The sequence below is a fragment of the Fukomys damarensis genome, unplaced genomic scaffold, assembly GCF_012274545.1.
Source record: "Fukomys damarensis isolate Sample0158 unplaced genomic scaffold, DMR_v1.0_HiC HiC_scaffold_34, whole genome shotgun sequence".
NCBI lineage: Eukaryota > Metazoa > Chordata > Mammalia > Rodentia > Bathyergidae > Fukomys > Fukomys damarensis.
This window is the reverse complement of record NW_022900946.1, coordinates 22,430,347-22,450,203: the sequence shown is the minus strand read 5'-3', so window position 1 is coordinate 22,450,203 and position 19,857 is coordinate 22,430,347. Positions and strand designations below refer to the sequence as shown.

Genomic DNA, 19,857 nt, shown 5'->3' with positions numbered 1-19,857 from the left:
ACCTAGGCAAGATCTCCTACCAGGCCCAGCCCCAGCCTCCTAATCAGAAGCAGGCAGACAGGGTGTGGCTGGGCTTGGTGGCTTGGGGCAGGATTAGGGCCCATCAGGGCTCAGAGGGCCCACTAGTCTCAGAGGCACGCACTGTCCTGAGCCTCCAGCACCTTCTCTGGTTCAAGCAGAGGTAAGGCGGGGTAAGGAATGGAAGTCAGGCTTGGAGGTGCCCTGGAAGACATGGCTGGCTCTGCCACTTGCCCACATGGAACTACTTTGAAGCCTGTGTGAACCTTCACTTTCTCTTCTGCAAACATGTCCAAACAACTCTAAAGTCATGGGAGGGCGACAGTGTTGGGAGGGTTCCAGGTGGCACCCTCCTGTCTCTGATGACAGACTCCTGCTGCTTAAAAAAAGAGAAAATACAGCCTTTCCTCCTAAATGGGCAAATGGGGACTGAAAGGGATTTGTGTAGAGGGGCAGAGTTATTCGGTGAGTCCGGGCCAGGAATGGGTTTCATGCCAGAGAGGACAGTGCTGGGTCTTACTTACCACAGCATGTTGTGAGGTGACCTCTATCCAGCACCAGGCCATTATTTAAGGCCTTTCCATTCTTGGTTCTCTCACTAGGTAATGGCCCCTACAGGTGGGGGATTAAGTGGACAGGATTTAAAAAGTTGCCTCCAGGGCTTAATAAACGTCAGCTACTGCCCTCACTGTGGGGACCTTGTTCCTACAGCAGGGGTCCAGGGCATCTGTGTGTGACAGCCCCATTGGACCCCATCAGCCCGTGGCTGGCTGATCAGGGTGCGGGTTCCTAGGGCAGGGGACTTCGAGTGGCCTGAGGCAGCCCCTCCACAGATAACAAGGTGGGAGGGCACCGGTTGGAGCTAGGGACAGCTTCTTTGAAACCCACGCAGAGGGCCGGTGATTTAGCTCAGTGGCACCATGCCTGCCTCGCAAGTGCAAGCAAGGTCTTGAGTTCAATCCCCGGTACAGAAAGAAAGAGGAAGGAAGGAAGGAAGGAAGGAAGGAAGGAAGGAAGGAATAAAGAAACACCACGCAGGGCCTCGGGGCTCTTTCATTTTGAGATGGGGAACAAATCAGATAGCTTGCGAAGTTTGCCGGGGGTCTGGCGGGGTGGGGTGGCCTCTGAGCGCGGAACTCTAGTGAACGGCCTGCGGGCAGCCCGGGAGCCTTTGAGGGTAGGACCGTTGCGCAGCAACGCGCGCAGAGCGGGCGGAAATGGGACTGGTGTCCCTCAGCGCGGAGGCGGCTGGGCTGGACGCTCAGAGCGCCCTTGTCAGCCCAGACCCACCTGACACGTGCCCAACCCCATCCCTCCCCGTCGCCTGGAGACGCGGCCTGGTCCAGCGGGTGAGCACGGGAGGGCCGGAGTCCTCAGTAGGGCAGAGGGAGGGTATCCGTCCTGGGGCTGCGCCAGCCTCTGGCCTTTCGGATTTGTTTTCTCGTCCTCGAAGTGGGCGGTCCTGAGTCTAAAGGGCGCCTGGCGGATCTCTGTGACCTGCCCAGCCTGGGTCCGCCTGGACTGCACAAGGCCACCGGCGTCCGTGGGACGGGCCTGTTCCTGACACTTGACCCTGACCACCGGAAAGGACGGAAACACACTCACCTCCACCCTTCTGAAATGAGACAGAAAAGCAATGCTTACAGGAGAGAAGGAAGTTGTCCCTCGAGCACGTGTGTGTGTGTGTGTGTGTGTGTGTATACATACGTGTGTACAAACAATGTAGGGTAAAGATGAATCCTTCCGAGGCTTCATGGAGGAGGATTTCAGGCTGTGTCCCTGGCCTGTCCTAACTGGGCCCCATATTCGTTCATACATTGGAGGATGGGTTAGTACTGCTTCATGGGGTGGGCTTTTAATCAGATTTCTGTGGGAGGCTGTCTTGGGACCTCTTCACCTGACCTTCTAGGGCTGTTTCACCAGGAGCTGTCTCCTTCCTTTCCAGCTCTGGCCACTTTTTTTTTTTTTTTTTTTTTAATCACCATCTTTAAAGATGGTCACGTTGCCCAGGTTTCTGCCTGTTTTCTCTCATCTCACACCTTCTCTGCTATTGATTGCCTGGTGTTTCATCTTCTTCTGGCTGCTGGATCCCCTGCAGCCTGGTGAGCGAGCGCGCTCTTTTGCACTTCAGTCACTCCCAGAGGCTGGGAATGGGGATGAGAATTTGCCCCCTAATCTGTTGGGTTCTCACCACCCCTCAGATCAGAGCATCAACACCTTGCCTCCAAATCTTTCCTTAGATGTGAGGAGCTTCTTGTTCTGTTTCGCTTTTAAGGCAAGCTTTGTAGATGAAGCATACTACACACAAAGCAAGTTCACAAATAGTATGTACAACTGTTGAATTTATCCAATAGGAGGAACATACTAAATAACCAACACAATAACCCCACCAGAACATGATTATTATTAGACCAAGTTGTTTCTCTGCAGACAATAGTCTTAGGGTATTTTCCTTAGTTCCTGTAAAAAACTATTCCACAGCAGGGTATGATGGTGTGTCCTGAAGGGCTGATGCTGCAAGGCTTGGGCTGTGCTAGGTAGTCCCTTGTGGCAGTCACCTAGCTAAACATACTGGGCCCCTCACAGGCAGAAGTGTTCTGTCCCTCTCACAGTGCCCCTAAGTGCCTCATAGGCCCCTAGAGCCAGACCCCAAAGAAGGGACAGAAAGAGAAAGTGGGGCACCAGACTTTCCCTGTGGGCATCCACCAGTTGCCTAGCCTCCGTGGTCATTATGGGGAAAGGGCTTTTAGGAGTCCTGTAGCTTGACTCGGGTGCCCTTTTTAATTGGAACCCACAGCTGTGAAATCCCCCTTTCCCAAGTTGACTGTGACAGGCCTAGACCAGCAGTGGCAAACCTATGGCGTACATGCTGCAGCGGGCTGTTTATATCATTGAAAGTTCTAAAAGGTTCGCCATCACTGGCCTAGGCCTTCCGGCACCTGGTCTGGCCTACCTGTAGGAGAACAGGGCCGCTGGACCAGTCTCTCTGTCTCTCTTTTTTTTTTTTTCCTTCATTGATTGAATCATAGTCTCTTAAGCTTCTGGCATTTGTGACTCTCTTAGGTCCTTCCCATCTGTCCTGAAGGGCTTGGTGGGCACTGGACTTGGAGGCCCAGGATTAGTCCAAGGCCTGTGTCCTTCTCCACACAGGTGTGTGTTCCAGCTCGGGGACTTTGCTTGGGTGACTGCTTTGTCCTTTGTGCAGGCAAAGAAGATAAGTGTGGGCAGCTAGACCGTGCCAGTGAGGTAGTCCTTCCTGTTGGCCTGGTGCAGGAACTCAGATGGAGAAATGAGAAAGCCTGCCCAGCTCAGTAGGGGGTGCCTGCCAGGAAACACAGGATCCCAAACTAACTTGCTTCTGGGGAAGAAAAGGCTCAGGCCCCTGCAGAATTTAGTACTCACAGCTGCTTGGGGCTGAGCTTGCTGTTCAGGGCCACACTGGGGAGGTGAGAGGCCAGAAAGGCTGATGTCTCTTCATTCTGAGAACATGACAGCATTTTCCATACCTCCAAGTCCCGTGCATACCTATCCCACGTGTAGATGGCTACATGGTTGGAGAAATACATCCTAAAAGGGGGAAAATGCTCTCTGTGTGTGAGCCCTTCCCTGAGCGGCTGTTGGGGATTCCAGGGGATGGTGGGTACTGCTCAACGACACTAAAAGTAGGGTGGAGGGTCACAGCGAGGGCAGAAACTCCAAGATAGCTGAGCCTGTTTCCTGATCATAGTGACAGGTGGATGCCCTCACTATCATGAAGGGGGAGGCTCCTTCAGGAAGGGGGCAGTCTAGACTCTGGGCTCTTCCCCAGGCACCTTCTGGGGTGCCGAACCAGTATCTGCAGTGGCCAGCTATGTACATGCTTCTGGTTTCCTTGGCCCAAAAGCTTATCTTAAATTTGTGTTTTTATTCTTAAAATCTTAATCAGTAAATCCTGATTAAAATTGTATTTTGTGTTATTTTGTTGAGACCACATGCTTTTCAATGTGCTACACATAAATAAACCTCTTTAATCTGGGCTCTTAAAAAACCTTGTGCTAGCCAGCTGTAATGCTACACATCTGCAGTCTCAGTTACTTAGGAGGCTCAAGTTCCAGGCCAGTTTGGGCAACTTAGAGGGATACCATCTCAAAATAAAAAGGCTGGGATAGAGCTTAGTGGTAGAGCATTTGCTTGCACCTGTGAGGGTTCAATCCCTAGTACCTTAAAAAACAAGAGCCTTGTGCTCAGTTCCACAAGCCTTTGTCAGGCGATGTCTCTAGGGGCATGTCACCATGCCCTCTTTCAGTCTGCTTGTCTTGAAATGAGGGGAAGCACTGCTAAGACATTCACAGCCACTGCCTTGTGTGGTAGTCCTCACACTGGCCTTGGAGGAGCAAGGGCCAGCGTGAGATGGACAGCCAAAGCCCACCAGCCTCAATGATCAAACCCAGTGCTGGGTTGCCCCAACCTGTGGGCAACAAATGTATACATCAGGACTGCCGGTCACATGCTATAGCCACAGAGTTGACAGTCTTCATGCAGCAGCAGTTCTGAATCTACCTCTTCCCTCCCTTCCAGGGTCCTTGGGATGGTGCTCAAGGCCTTCTTCCCCACATGCTGCACCTTGGCAGACAGTGGCCTGTTGGTGGGTCGTTGGATCCCAGAGCAGAGCAGTGCCGTGGTCTTGGCTGTGGTGCACTTTCCCTTCATCCCCATCCAGGTCAAGGAGCTCCTGGCCCAGGTGCAGCAGGCCAGCCAGGTAGGTTTGGTTGTGCTGGGCACCTGGTGCCATCACAAGCAGGAGCCTGAGGAGAGCCTAGGCCACTTCCTGGAGGGTCTGGGTACCATCTTCTCTCACGAGCCCTGGCTGCAGCTATGCTGGGAGAAGGGCAGCAAGTTCTGGAGCTGCAAGGCTACCCACCAGCAAAGTTCCACCATCCCTGGTGTTCCCATTGAGGACCATGTCATGCTTATCTTCTATGACCAGCGTAAGGTGCTGCTGTCCTATCTGCATCCACCCACAGTTCTGCCTGACTGCCAGGCTGGAGACGCCACAGCCAGTGCAGAGGGCCTGGCTGCTATCTTTGACACAGTGTCACGCAGTGAGGCGCTGTTCTGCAAAAACCAATTTGATGAGGACCCGGTGAGGCTGAGCCACTGGCAATCGGAAGGTCTGGAGGCCAGTATCCTCGTGGAGCTGGCAAAGAAGGCTTCAGGGCCTGTCTGTCTGCTGGTGGCCTGCCTGCTGTCACTGGTCTCAGCTGCAAGTGCCTGCCGGTAGGTGCCACTGGGGACATGGAGGGAGGGGCAGACAGTGGGCCCCTGAGAGTCATAGGCTTTCCCTTCAGTGTGCAGGGACTTGGAAGCCCATATGGGTCCTTCCTGAGCCTCACAACTACCCCCAGGGCCCTGGCACTGTTCTTGCCCTAACTTCCCTGGCATCTCAGAGGATGTCCCAGTAGTTGCAGTTTTCATGTCCCCTACTCGTGGGTTAGAGCCAGTTTCCAGCAGCCTCAGTGGCTATGTGCAGCCCAGCAGGTAGGAAGATGGAGTGAACTGTGGATGATTCAGGTCCCTTCAATCTAGGAGTTTGGCCTACTTAGAGCACACAGGCCTGCCAGCTTCCCTGTGACCCCAGCTCTCCACACAGCAGGCCTCTAGGTACCACTGCTGTCCCTATCGGCAGAGCTCCCTTGAGGCTGTGGGGTGACATTCACTCACTGTTGGCCTGGGGTTGTGGTTCCCAACTTCACATTCAGAACCACCTGCAAGGGTCCTGGCCCGCTGGCTCAGCCCACGATTTTATAAAAGCCCTGAGGGCCTGCGTTTGCTGGCTTATAACCAGAGGGCCTGGGAGCCCCTCCCTCCCTGAAAAGATGTTTACCTCGTGCTGTCACCCCATGGGGAGAGGCTGTGGTTCCCGTTTGATCCAGGGACTGACAGAGTTGGGTGTGGGGACACCTTGGGTTGTGGGAATCTTGATGTGAGGAATGGGGCTTTGAGGGTTCAGAACAGCCTTGAAATTAAGTAGGTGAAAGTATGTGTCTGGGCTGAGGTTCAGTTTTGACAGAGTCCTTAGCTTTTATCATATTCCCAAAGGACCCAAGAAGGGTTCAGAACTGCTGGTGAGGGCCAGATATTGATTAGCCCATCAGGCAAGTATTGGCTGTTGACTGGTGATTATAGGTGCTGATACTCAGGTAAGCCATGGCTGATACTATGGGAATGAAGTCCCTGTGTCCCTCATGGCTTTGTGCCTCTTCCAGGCAGCTCCTGGGATGTTGTCAGGGGCCTGGACCATGCAGGGCTTATCTGCAACCTTGGAGAGATCATCACACCAGTGAGGTATCTGTGTAGCCAGCAAGGGATCACTGCCTGTTCGGTGGTGAGGAAGGGGAGGCTTAGTGGAATGTGGCCCATTTTTTGTCTCAGAGCTGCTCTCTTGAGGATGAGCCCTTTGGTCTCGGGCCCCTCCTCCCTTTATCAGGGGCTTGGATGGGGGTATGGGCTCCCGCTGACCCCCTTTCCAGGAAGGTCAACATGGATGTGGCCCTTGGCCTGATGCTGCTGTCCTGGCCGCATATGAATGCATGCCGCTGAGTTGCCACTTTTCTCTACCGCTGCTTGCAGACTTCTCTCCTTAGCATGTGAGAGCCAGTAGAAGTTTCGCCATGCTTCCTTTTCCTTGTGAGAAACTCAGTCTCACTGGGAAGCTGGATTAGTTCCGGGAAATCTGAGCCTTCTGGGCCCCATCAGACAGGGAAAGCAAGATCCTGGGTAGGCAGGAGGCCACCTGATTCCTACTTTTGGGACTGTAATGAGCTCAGCTTTGGGCTGACCTGGGGACTAAGGTGTGTTGAGGCCACAGTTTTTTGAGGCATTCAGGTTCTGTGTTAAGGTGAGCACGCACTGTGGCTGAGCCCTGGAAGTGCAGCTTGCCCCATCTGCCTCCCTGGCCTGCTGAGTTCTGCAGGGGCCACTGGGCTCCAGCCTTTCCTCTATGCACCTGCACGGTGCATGCATCATCAGAAAGGAGAGCCCTGATGGATCTCTCAATGGATGCTCATGCTCCCGTGCAGGCTGTGGAAGCTGTGGCCTCTGCCCTTCATCGCCAGCAAGTTCTCCACCTGTGAGCAGCTCCGGCACCGGTTTGAGCACCTCACGCTCGTCTTCAGCACCCAGAAGGCCCGGGGCCCTGCTCAGTTGATGAGGTTTGGCCAGGGGTCTTTCAAAGGTAGAACGCTCTGGGTCCAGTCCCTTCCCTACCCCTGCTCTGCACCAGCCTTCCTGGGTGGCCTTCTACTGCCACTGGACCCCTCACACTGCTCCCACTGACCCTTCTTCTAGGAAGGCCAACATGCTGGTCTCTCTGCTCCTGGATGTGGCCCTTGGCCTCACACTGCTGTCCTGGCTCCATAGCAGTAACCGAATTGGGCAACTTGCTGACGCCCTCATCCCCATGGCTGACGTGAGTACATTAGGGTTTCCCTCCTGTGGCTGATTGAGTTCTCTGAGTCAGCTGGAGTAGCTCTTCCCGTCCTTACCCTGCACACACAACCCTCATGCCTGAACTGAGCAGGGGGCTGTTAGAACTGATGTCACTCAGGGCAGCCCTTGCCAAGTGCCTGTTTCTCCTCCTGAAGGTGAATATATCTGGGGCCACTTGTTTTTGTTTTTTGTTTTAATTTAGAGACAGAGTCTTACTATGTAGGCTGGCCTTGAACTTGTGGCAATCCTCTTGCCTCAGCCTCCCAAGTGCCAGGAATATAGGTGTGTGCCACCATGTCCAGTTTATCTGGGGCCACTCATTCTTAAAGCTTTTAGGAGGAGTCCTTCTCTCTGCCAGGCCCAGGATTGTAGCTCTCCATTGTTTCTCTACCCCTGAGATCAGTTTTTTTCTCTCTCTCCTGGACTCTGTGCTCTCTGCATGAGCATCAGGGAACCTCTCTGCCCAAGGCTGTCTGCCGGGTGTGTCATGCTGTGCCCGACATTGGTTGCGTAATTCCCATGCTGACAGCTAGGGGTGCAGGCTTGTCTTCTGCGCTCCTTACTTTACCAGCATGTCCTGGCCAGGGGCAGGCCCTGCCCTCCTCTTCTGTCCTTGTCTACCTGCTGTTTACATGCTGCTGGACCCAGAGCCCTGCCTCTCCCATTAGGAGCATGTCCACCTTTTGGCCTCTTGGGGCCTGCTTGTGGCTAGATTAGGACTCTGAGGGGCTGGAGCTAGTGCCTCTCAGCTCCCTGTTGGCTATGGGGACTCAAGACCAGTCCAGTAGGAAGGAGGGGTTGGTGTAGGGAGAGGCATGGCTGCTTCTATACTCTGCTTCTTGACCAACTTTGTCCTAGACATCCCTCTGCCAAGTTGCTCAAAAATATAAATATTTAATTAAAAATGAAAGTCTCTTCCTGCTGCCAAGCCCTTATCCTTTAAATATTAAATAAGCTCTATTTATAAAGAACATTCTTCCCTTCTTGCTAATTTTGACACGGCTGAGGCCTTAGCACAAGATCAAGAGAGGGCCTTGAGGATGGACAGGTTGGGGCACAGAGATGCTGCCTGTAGCCTTGCCTCAGCAAGGAAAATGAGGGTTCCAGTGGCTAGCACAGGACCTAGAAGCTGGCTGTCCTAGGTGGCTAGAGCTTGGCTTCCCTACTTGCTCCTGAGGTCCCTGTGCTGTCTCTTGCCCTCACTTGATCTTATCCTCTCCTCTGGGGGCCCGTGTCCTCCATCACTGCCACCTGCTGCTCTGGGCCCTGATGGGTCTGATGTTTTCTTACTCACACGAGGTCACACCCCATGGGTAGCACAAGTGGTGGTAGGTGGTGGGGTGGTGTCTTTAGTCCACAGTTCCCCTGTAGGGCTGGAAGTAAGCCCTACTGTCCAGCTTTGATCATGTCCATGTTTGGGGCTCAGGCTTCAGGGAGTCCAGAGGTGAAGGGGTGAGGTGGGAGGCAGAGGGTTACTCTCAGTAGGTTCATGCCCATCAGGAGCACCTGCCCAAGGGGCTGAGGCACTTGTCAGCTGCCTAGGTTTTGTGCTTGGGCCTGAAGAGGGGTTCCTTGGCTAGGCTAGGCATTTGGGAAACTGCCCATCTATTTAGGAGATGGGGGTCTGGATCTTTGGAGGAAGGAAGTGTGGACTGCTTTTGCCCTGCTCGGGCAGGCAGGCTGAGGTGGAAGCCCACCATGAAGATCTCAGGAGGTGCTGATGTTTGTTGATCTTGACTGCACACTCACCACCAACAGCAACCCCTGTCCACCCCACCCCCACGTCATGTCCCTGCAGCATGTGGCCGAGGAGCTCCAGCATCTGCTGCAGTGGCTGATGGGTGCTCCTGCTGGGCTCAAGATGAACCGGGCACTGGACCAGGTGCTGGGCCGCTTCTTCCTGTACCACATTCACCTGTGGATCAGTGAGTGCCTGATAGGGATAAGAGGGTTGGCAGAGCTTCACATTCCAGGGACCCAGGCCTCAGCTGAGGAGGGTGGCAGGGCCCCGCCAGGCCCTGTCCCTTTTATCCCTGTTTGCTAGTCTCCCTTGTGTATGAAGCCCATTGTGCTGGTCTAGCTGACCTGCCAGACATCAGGCCCAATGGTGTGGTCTTTGTGCTTGAGGTTTCTCAAGCCTCAGGCATCCATGTTTAGCAAGGAACCTGGGTGTCCCAGGAACTCCAGGCGCACCACTCAGGGCTAACCACCATCTTGCCAGGCTATATCCACCTCATGTCTCCATTCATCGAACGTATCCTGTGGCACGTGGGCCTCTCAGCCTGCCTGGGACTGACAGTTGCCCTCTCCATCCTGTCGGACATTCTTGCCCTCCTCACCTTCCACATCTACTGCTTCTATGTCTACGGTGCCCGGTAAGCATGTGTGTCCTATGTGCAGCCTTTGGGCCCAGGACATTACGAGCTCTGGGGTGTGGGTGAGGCATGGGGCACAGCCCTTATGGTGCCCATGTCCACAGGCTGTACTGCCTGAAGATCTACGGCCTGTCCTCTCTCTGGCGTCTGTTCCGGGGGAAGAAGTGGAACGTGCTGCGTCAGCGGGTGGACTCCTGCTCTTACGACCTAGACCAGGTGCCTGGGGGTGTGTGTGGGAGGAGGCTCCATCCTGTAGCTGGCCCACTACATTTGGGCTGGGGGAGGTACACACAGACTTTCCCCATGCCAGAGAGGACCTCGCTTCCAAGGCACCGTGCTTGGGGCCACATGTCCAAACTTCTGCTCTGGCTTGGTGCATTGGCTTGCTCATACCTAACACAGGAGAGCTTTTTTCTGATACTGTCTTGGCCATCTACCCCACTGGCTGGCCACTCTACAAGCCTAGCAAGTATATACGAGGCCCATGGATGCGCCTCTCGTGGTACTGGGAAGTGTATCTGAGCAAGCTGTCCAGATTTCACTTGGATGCCAAGAGGTCCCATCTGAAGTTACGGGACTGGTTGGGGTGGGCAGTGGAGTATAGCCATTGCTAGGGGCCACTCCTGGCTGCGGCCTTGAGTCACCAGGTGTACTGCCGCCTTCTCCCCACAGCTCTTCGTTGGAACCTTGCTCTTCACCATCCTGATCTTTCTCCTGCCCACCACGGCTCTGTACTACCTAGTGTTCACGTTGGTGAGCCAAGCACTCGTGTCATGGGGCCTCCAGTACTTGAAGTAGACACTGTCAGCCTTAGTGAGCTGTGAGCCCTCACTGCAGTTATGGGCCAGGCCATCTACCCCTGCAGGCCACATTAGCGTGGCTGTTTTGGGCTTTGGGAAATGTATGTTGGGCCCTAGAATGGCTGGGGTCCTACCCTGGGTACCCCCTGCTGTGGGGGCGCTTGGTTGGGTGCAAGTGCCAGCAAAGCCCATGTTGAACAGTGGGGGTATTAGGGTCATAGAAGTCCTGGGTGCTACAGGGTGGACAGTGGGAGGTGAGCAGGGTCACCGTGTGGGGCTTTGGGACTCATGGTCTCTGACCTGGTGGGTGGGCTGGCTCCTTGGCCCCAGAGTAGGGGTGCTGTCTCCCTCCTGCCTCTTGGGTACCCAAACCAAAGGCAGGCTCTCTACTCTTCTCAGTATAGGACCCATGCTTTTCCCAGGGCCCTTGACCCTCAGTCACTCTTGGCTGTGGCCCATGATCCCATCGAGTGGCTCTGTTTGAGAGCATGTCCAACAAGGCTCTGGCCACAGCCCTGGCTCAGAGGTCCTGAGTGTTGCTTTTGCTGCAGCTCCGGCTCCTGGTGGTCACTGTACAGGGCTTGATCCATCTGCTTGTGGACCTCATCAACTCCCTACCTCTGTACTCACTTGGCCTTCGACTCTGTCGGCCTTACAGACTGGCAGGTAAGTTCTGTGTGCTGGGCAGCCAGCCCCCCCTGGCAGTTGGGAACATATATCCACTGGACTCTGCAAAAGTGCTTGCTGTGCTGGTCATCTACCTGGAGGCAGAGGGCTGTGGCATGGGTAGTTGGGGAGGCAGAGCTTCCTGCTCACAGGCATCTGCTGGGCCAAATGCCCTCATAAGGTAGGGTGGAAGGTCCCCCTGAGGCTGTGGGTCAGTGCAGCTCGTGCTGTGCTCTTCCTGTAATATCCTTGATTTGTTGTAGGTCTTTCCACTGTAGCTTATGTGTTATCTGACTGTGGCTCAGAGAAGGTCCATCTTCACAGGTTATGTGGGCCATGTGCCTGCTGGCACCCTTAGTCTTGGAGGGGTGGGCTAGGGAAAGGGCCACCAGGCTGGCCAGACCCCATGATAAGAATGCCCTGCACTATCTGTGGTTGGCATCCACCACCCCAGCTGTCTCCCTGCCATCCTTACTGCAGGTGGCTGCCCCGTGGTGCTCTGATACCAGTGTGAAACTAGCTCCTGAGGGGAGGCTGTCCCTGCTGGTCAGGGGCTTCTAGTCTGGCCTGGGCAACTTAGACTTTGTCTCAAAATAAAAAATTTTTAAAATGCTGGGGAAGTAGCTCAGTGTGAAGGCCCTAGTTGTGGGTCAGCTCATCTGGCTGAGAGGGTTTGGACACAGCAGGGGACCTGAGAATTTCCTGGCACAGCTGCGGTCCAGTTCCCATTCCAAAGTGACCGTCCCCAGGTGGCCCTCTTAGCCAGCTCCAGCCACAGGGTATGGACATGTTTTTCAGCTTTGAACCAAGGTTGCTTCCTGTTCTGGATACCCTAACCCCTTTCTTTTCCTTTCTTCTTTCTTCCTTCCCTCTTTTCCTTCATGTAGTGGGATTGAACCCAGGGATTTTGCACTGAGCTATTTCTGTAGAGCTGCAGAGCTGTAGAGGCCATTTTATTGCCCAGGCAGCTAGCTCAAGAGGCAGATGGGAAGGACGGGGGACGAAGATTGCTGTGTGCCCAGGCAGGCCTGCCACCACCTGGGTGCTGCACAGAAGAAGGGGCCTTTGCTGCCAGAGGTCACTGCCCACACCATCCTCTGCTGATCAGTAGCAGGACAATCGGGGCTATCTGCAGGGCTCTGTGGGTGCTGGAAAAGGCTACCACTCTCCCCTTCAGCATCTTGTTCTCCTTGCAGCTGGCGTGAAGTTCCGTGTCTTGGAGCATGAGGCAGGCAGGCCTCTCCGCCTCATGATGCAGGTGAGACCTCATGCCTCATCCACTGCTCTGCCTAGGTTTGGGGACAGCTAGTGTCAGTTGTTATGGAGTCCGGGTGCACATCAGCCTGGGGCCAAATGCAGACAAGGGGCCCCCTGCAGGGTTTGAGGGTTCATGGTGGTTTTCGTGGCTGAAATCTAGCCCAGTTCATGGATGGGGTCACTTTGTCACAGATCCGATATCCTGGGCTGCCTACTTGGCCCCATGTCCCAATTCCTGCCCTAGGCCCCATAGGGCTTAAGTTCCTGGTGGAAAAAAATCAATTTAACAAAGGCCTCAAGACCTTCAGGCATTCCCCACTGGGCCCCGACGGTTCCATTCCATCTTAAACAGTTCTGGGTGCTTGGTCCTTGTGGGAGGGAGCAAGACGAGGTTTTGGGTACCTTGGTAGGTTGCAGATTACCTTTTGGGCCAAGTCCATCCTGCCTTAGATGTTGAGGCAGCCAGGGACTCTGTGATCTTCCCCTGCCTAAGAGGCTCCTGGGAGCTGAATGAATCTTGGACAGGTACATATCCATCCCCAGGGAACATGTAGCTCCTGCCCCACCTCATCTGCCTTAGAAACTTGTAGCTGTCTTTGGGGGTTGGCCAGCTGTGTCATGGGCAAGAGCCATGTCTGGGCTGGCTGGCCCTGTCCCACAGTTGCCCAGCCCAGGGACTCTGCAGCGGGCCTGCACCCTAGTCCTTCCTCTGCAGACATGCTGTAGCACCCTGATCACCGTGCTGACTGCCATTCTCTTCTTCCAGATAAACCCCCTGCCCTACAGCAATGTGGTGCACACCTACCGCCTGCCAACCTGTGGCTGCCATCCCAAGCACTCGTGGGGCTCCCTGTGCCGCAAACTGTTTTTTGGAGAGCTTATCTACCCCTGGAAGCAGAAAGGGGATAAGCAGGACTGAGGTACCTGGCTGTGGTCTGCTCAGCACCACTGCACAGCCCACTATCACACCTCTCAGTCATTGTGGCATTGAGCTTTGGGTTCATGGGCTCCCAAGTGTGGGCAGGCTTTGTTCTAAATCCTATCCTGATACTGGGGGCCTCACCAGGCCATGTGAGGCAGCCTCCTCTCAGCCCACACTACATCCCACTCTAGCACCATTGGCTTTGGGACCTGACTCTGGTCTGCTGTGGTCTCCACACTGCCTGATCCCCAGCATCTCCCAGGTCAGCCTCTGGAGAGTACTGGCAGGTCCCTCTGGCTGTTCCCCAGTGGTGGGTGGAGGGCCACTTCCTGGGATGCACTCTTCTGGTATCTTCCAGCTGCTGCAGCAGAATGCCTCCCACCCCAGGTTGAAGCAGCTGCTGACCTCCAGCCCCAGCAAAACAGAGCTCTTGCACCCTGAATTGATCAGGGCTTTTCTCCTGGAGCTCCCTCAAGAGTGGCTCGAGGACACAAGTGCTCCCACAGTATGGGTACCCTTGAGGAGGTGTTGTGGCTCTCTACCTGGCTGTCAGTCAGCCAGCAATGATTGAGGCCCTAGGAGAGGAGGATAAAGGTGCCCAATGGTGCAGAAAGGTCTGTGTTGTAGCTAGGAGGGGGCAGCATGCCCTGCCCATCTCTGGGGCACTCGGGACTATTAACCTGGCATATCCACTACCCATACTCCTTGCCTCAGGCCACATCAGCTCTTAAGCACCCAGTGAAGATTGTCAGCAGGATGGGTTCTGACCTGCCTCTTGCTTTTGTTACAATAAAACTTCACATGTTTAGAGCGCCAGTTAGCCTTTGTAATCCCATGTGTGCCGCAGGTCTAAGGTGAACCCAGTGGGTGCAAATGCCTCCTGGAGGACTTGGGTTTTCTCTGAGGTGATTGCCATGGCCTGCTTCCTGTTTCACTTACCCTGCACAGTGCTGGCAGGTAGGGAGTAGGCCCATGCCCTTTCAAGCCCTAGCCCAGCTAGATAGCCCCTCACAGCCTCTCCTGGTGTACAGGGCTGTATCTGGGACAGGGGTAAGCCACCCCTGGCTCTGATATGTATTTGGGCTCCATAAGGGCAAGGAACTCCCTGAACTGAGCTGACCCTACCTGTCCTGCAGCCTCTGGGGGCCTTGGGGGCCTCCCATCTGTGGTCCCGCTTATAGAGAGGGCCTGGAGCTCAGAGAGACCTGTTAGCAGCTCCCCAGCCTGGGTCTCTACCAAGTGGAACTGACTGCAGAGTGCTGGAGAGCTTCTTGTGGAACTGTGTTCACTCACGAGCCTGCTGACTGGCCTCACACCTACATTGCTGGGGGCAGCCTTCCATCTGGGTACCGTGTCCAGCTCCTAGACGCAAGTGCAGGAGCCTCTGACCTGGGCTTCTTAGCAATCAAAAGCTGGGGCTGTCACACACGGGCTGCTACACATTTTGCCTCCACCCCTCCCTGCCGTTCTGCCACTACTACTCTTCCAGCTGCCTGTCACTGCCCCTTTACCCCCTCTGGCATTCTCACTGGGCAAAGATCTGTCCCTCAGCCTAGCCCACCTGGCTGCTGTCATCTGAACAGGGTACCAGGCTGCTTATTTCCCAAGGGCCAGCCCAGGTGTGGCCCCGGAGCCAGCTGAGGGTATAATGGTCACATCAGCTGTTTGCAGCCACTGAGATCCCACTTGCCAAAGAGTGTCCCTTACATGGATTTGTCTGGTGATTTTCATGAGATACTACTGCTCATGTTTGTGGCAGGACAGCATATAAGTGCTGCTGTCCTTGGCATCATCTCAGGAGGCATGAAAGGTCTGTTTGTCTATGCTAGGTGTTATCAACTTGATCTCTTGGCCAGGGCAGCTATCTGCCTGGGTTCCCCCTTTTTTTGTTTTGTTTTGTTTTTTTTTTTTCTTTAGTTTCTTGAGATGTAGTTCAGGCTGGCTTTCAGTTCAATTTGTAGCACAGGCTGGTCTCAAATTGGCAGCGTTCCTCACTTAGCCTCCCAAGTGCTGGGATTATAGGTGTGTGCCACCAAACAGGGACCTTGTTAACAGTAACTTGTCTAGCGACCCTTGTGAGCATGTGAACAGCCTGTCTCTCATTGTCTTCTCACCACTAGCTATACCACCCACCAAGATTTTGGCTTTTCCCACTCACAGGATGCTCAAGGGGCCTCCCCTTGGTACCAGGCCAGGGCAGGGTCTGGAGCAACTGCAGTCGGGTGCTACCAGAGCTTCCTGGGCACAGGACTTCAGGGGCCAAGGTCTGTTTGCCACAGTGGGTGACCACAGACCCTTCTGAGGGTTTGGGATACAGTGCAAAGATACTGTCTTGGTAAATTTTCTATTGCTTTAACAAAATACTTGAGGTCAGGTAAGTCATGAAGAATAGAGGCTTAAATGGCTCATGATTCTAGAGACTGAAAAAATCTAAGACCATGATGTAAGTATCTGAGGAAGTCCTTGTTGCATCATAGCACAGTGCCAGGCATCACGTGGCAAGACAGAGCAGGGGTGCCTGTCCAGGTCTCTTTCCCTTACAAAGCCGTTAATGCCACCATCAAGACCTCATGCGATCCTAATTATCTCCCAAACATTCCACCCCTAAACACCATTAATATGAATTGGGGGATTAGGTTTCTTTTTTTATAATTTTATTTTTTATTAGTACATTTGCAATATATAGTGAATATACTCATTGTAGGTAGTTGGTACATATACATATCACATCTTAGTCCTTTTTATTCCCCTTTGCCACCCCTCTCCCTCCATCCCTAGATCCCTTTTCCATTCTGCAAAAGGTTGAACTCCCTATTTTCTATTATCTGTCTTATTTTGCTTTTTAAATTATTTATTCTTTGGGTTTCTCTTGTAAGAAACGATGTGACATTTAACCTCTTGTCTCTTATTTTGCTTGGCATTATAGTCTCAAGGTACATCCACTCTTCTACAAACAACTCAAATTTATCCTTTATTGCTAAGTAGGATTAAGTTTCCAACAGGTGAAATCTTGGGGAACATGTTCAAACCACAGCAGGTATCCTGGAGGGAAGGGACAAATTCCCAGACCTTTCCCTTTTTCTCCTCAGCCCTTTCCTTAACAAAGGCTGCCAGAATCTAGGCCCTACTTTGCTCACAACCAATGGGCATGGGGCCACCAGGGAGACTCGGAGTCCACTGTTGCTCAGGCCTACACAATCCTTTGGGGAGTCAGCCAGGCAAGCGCTCACCTAGTACTTCCAAGTGGAGGTCTGTGTCTGCCTGCTTTGCCCTTGGCCTGAGGCCCCAGTGACAGGTAAGGATATATTTGCTAGGCCAGGGCCACTCAGTGGAACCCATTATATGCTTACAACTGCGTGGGAGGCCAGCTCCTCCACCAACCAGGCCTCCTTCCCCTTCATGCAGCAAGATTCTCACACGATCACCCTAGCCAGAAATTATCACTAAAGACTGCTGGGCCACAACTTTGCATAAAGGCCGCCAAAACCTTACACAAGAAGTGCTTCTTGCTTCTGCAAGGACAGTTGCCCAGTAACTGTTCAACCCCTAATGTTAAACTTAATAATCTTTGTGGCCAAGGATTATTATTTCAAAATATTTTATGTAATCCTCAATTTTGCTTTTAAACGCTTCTCCTTGCCTCAACCTTTTTTTTTTTTGAGGTACCTGGGTATTGAACCTGGAATGTTTGTATTGAGCTATTATACATCTCCAGCCCATTTTAAAAATTATTTTGAGGGCTGGGAATTTAGCGCAGTGGTTCTGCCACCTGCCCTGCAAGTACAAAGTCCCAAGTTCAATCCCCGGTACCAAAATCTTGAGGCAGGGTTTTACAAAATTGCCCAGGCTGGGCTTAAATTTGTTTGGAGATAGAGTCTATGCAGTTGAGGCTGGCCTTGAACTCACTATATAGCCCCGGCTGGCTTTGAACTCACAGTGAACCTCCTGCCTCAGCCTTCCTAGTGCTGGGATTATGGTGTGCATCACCATGCCCGTCTGGGCTTGAATTTTTGATCCTTCTGCCTCAGCCTCCTGAAGTTCAGGGATTAAAAGCATGCCACAACCCTAGTTTCAACCTTTTAAAAATATATTCATACTTTATTATGGCTGTATATTCTCTTTTCCTTCCTTCCTACACACATGGTGTGTGTTATGGTGTGGCCTCTGTAAATGTGGCCATGTCTGCTGAGACCCAGTGTCTGAGGAATGGCCACTCTTGGGCAGAAGGCACAGGCAAAAACTTGAGCTTCTTTAGGGACTAAGAGTGAGCTCCAGATCTGCCTGGGGGTCTCGGCATGGATCTGGCCGCTTAGATCCTAAAGGATACCAGGGAAACCCCTTCCTGAAACTCAGCTGCTCACCAGGAACCGCCATTCACCAGAGGAGCACCTGTGAGGAACCTCCAGAACCACTGCATCCAACCAAACCGGCATTTGCGTAGCTGGATGGTCAGCAAGGGCCATGTTTTCAGCCTTGGGAGTGGGGAATGTCAGTTTGGGGCTGCCCACCAGGTTTTCTCTGTGTGAAGATTGAATGCTGCTGGAGTTAACAGCCTGGGTTCAGTATTGGGAGGGGAGAAGTTCTTGTCAGGCACTGTTCTGTTTTCCAGACCCAGAGGTGACGCAGCAGGGGCATCCTTAGCAGCCAGACACATGGTAATCAAAGTGACGTGACTGCTTCTGCACAGATCTGTTTTGACAGGAGCCATAACTTGCCTGTGGTCACATGCAGCAGCAGCATCTGGACCCCAAAGGGTTACACTTAGCTTCCACAGTGTTTTTGTTATTGTTGTTACAACACAAGAGATTGAATCCAGAACCTCACATACTGAACAAGTGCTCTGCCACTGAGCTACATCCTCCAGTCTTTATTTTGAGACAGGGTCTTGCTAAGTTGTCTGGCTACTCTGGAACTTTCCAACCTGTCTCCCATGTATCTGGTACAGGTGTCAGCTGCCACATGTAGCTATGTGTATTAGCTTCAACAGCTTTCCTGAAGCATCCTATATATCATAAAATCCACCCATCTTGAGTGCACAATTAAATAACTTTAAGTAATTTTACAAGTGGCATAACCGTGTTCATCACCCCTTGTGCAAAGAATCCTGTATCCGTTAAGCAGTCATTCCCCCTTCCTACCTCCCCAGCCTGGAAACCACCTTTGTACCTAATATGGATTTGCCGTTGTGGACACTATATAAATGTAATCATAGAATATGCATGTTTCTAAGGTTCATCCATGTATCAATACTTCACATCTTAGAGTAATATAGTCCATTAAGTGGACGTACCTCATTTGTTTATTCATCTAGCTGGATGTTCAGGTGGTTTCTTACGGATTTTGGCCTACACGTTTCTGGGTGAACAAGTATGAATTCCTGCACGGAGCGGCATTCTGTGCTTAACTTTTGAGTTTTTGGCTTGAGCGATTATATTCTCACGAAGGCTATCAATGACCCCGGTTGGGAGTCGGCAGGGCCGGCGGTGTATCTGCGGCGAGATGCAGGCTTCTCGGGCCCGCACAACTCGCGGTCCCGCCTGTGACCATCCCCACTTAGCGCCTCGCTACGTCCGAGGCGGAGGCCAGACCGAAAATCCGCCCCCTTGGCATAGCCTGGCAGAAGTCCCGCCCCTGCCCCGCAAACTTCGAGCCCAAGTTGGGGCATACAGGTTCTCAGGCGGCCCTCTCCCTGTCTCTGCGAAGGCAGCCATCGCCATCCGTTAGTAGGCCTCCAACAGGTGCCGTCGCCGCCCGGCAGCCAGTTGGCTGAGGAAAGGTACCGTGTGCAAATAACGTGGCGTTCCAGCTCCTGATTGGCGAGCGCTAGGAAAGGGGCGGGGTTAGTGGGCCATGACGGTGTGCGGGTGGCCCAATGGTTTGGCAGCAATGGCCAATCGTGACAGTAAAGGCGAGGACTAAAGAGATCGTAGGCCAGTGGGCGTGGCTGTCAGTGGCTGGGGCGCAGTGCCGGAAGCGGCCTGCCGGGACGATAGTAGATATGACGGACGTATAGCAAAACCAATAATTTCGGAAAAATGGGAACCCTCTGGCCAATGGCTGCATAGATAAGGCATGGCACTGAAGCCTCGCAACGGTATGTGGGACACCTTGGGAGGCGGGGAGAACGTGACGGATGGAAGAACAGGCCAACAGCCGTGGGAAAATCAGCGGCCCGCGGCCAATGGAGACCGCGAGGGGACAGAATGGGGCGGTGATGGGGCGTGGCGAACTCAGGATGCGCGGCGCTGTGTGGGAAAGCGTGGGGGGGCGGCTGTGATGGACGGATGGCTAGGCCAATGGCTTGAGGAGGGCGGGCGACGGGTGACCAATGGTGGCGGTGCGGCCGGGGGCG

The 19,857-nt window shown here is 53.4% G+C and overlaps 1 protein-coding gene across 4 annotated transcripts; it reads left to right on the top strand.

Annotated features, from left to right (window-relative positions):
• Window positions 1–106: 106 nt before the first annotated feature.
• Pigq (phosphatidylinositol glycan anchor biosynthesis class Q) lies at window positions 107–15,271 on the top strand. Of its 4 annotated transcripts, XM_010620592.3 has the most exons (12): window positions 1,016–1,367; window positions 4,576–5,274; window positions 7,077–7,231; window positions 7,345–7,465; window positions 9,244–9,410; window positions 9,707–9,860; window positions 9,965–10,076; window positions 10,533–10,613; window positions 11,212–11,326; window positions 12,523–12,584; window positions 13,350–13,503; window positions 13,864–15,271. In XM_010620592.3, exons 2-11 carry the CDS (start codon window positions 4,586–4,588, stop codon window positions 13,500–13,502), a joined length of 1,809 nt encoding a protein of 602 aa, XP_010618894.1. In that variant the 5' UTR covers window positions 1,016–1,367; window positions 4,576–4,585; the 3' UTR covers window position 13,503; window positions 13,864–15,271. The 4 variants fall into 4 exon arrangements, with proteins under 4 accessions (XP_010618893.1, XP_010618894.1, XP_010618896.1 ...); XM_010620591.3 differs by lacking the exon at window positions 1,016–1,367 and adding an exon at window positions 107–181 and having other exon boundaries at window positions 13,350–15,271; XM_010620594.3 differs by lacking the exon at window positions 13,864–15,271 and having other exon boundaries at window positions 1,017–1,367; window positions 7,077–7,208; window positions 13,350–13,435.
• Window positions 15,272–19,857: the final 4,586 nt, after the last annotated feature.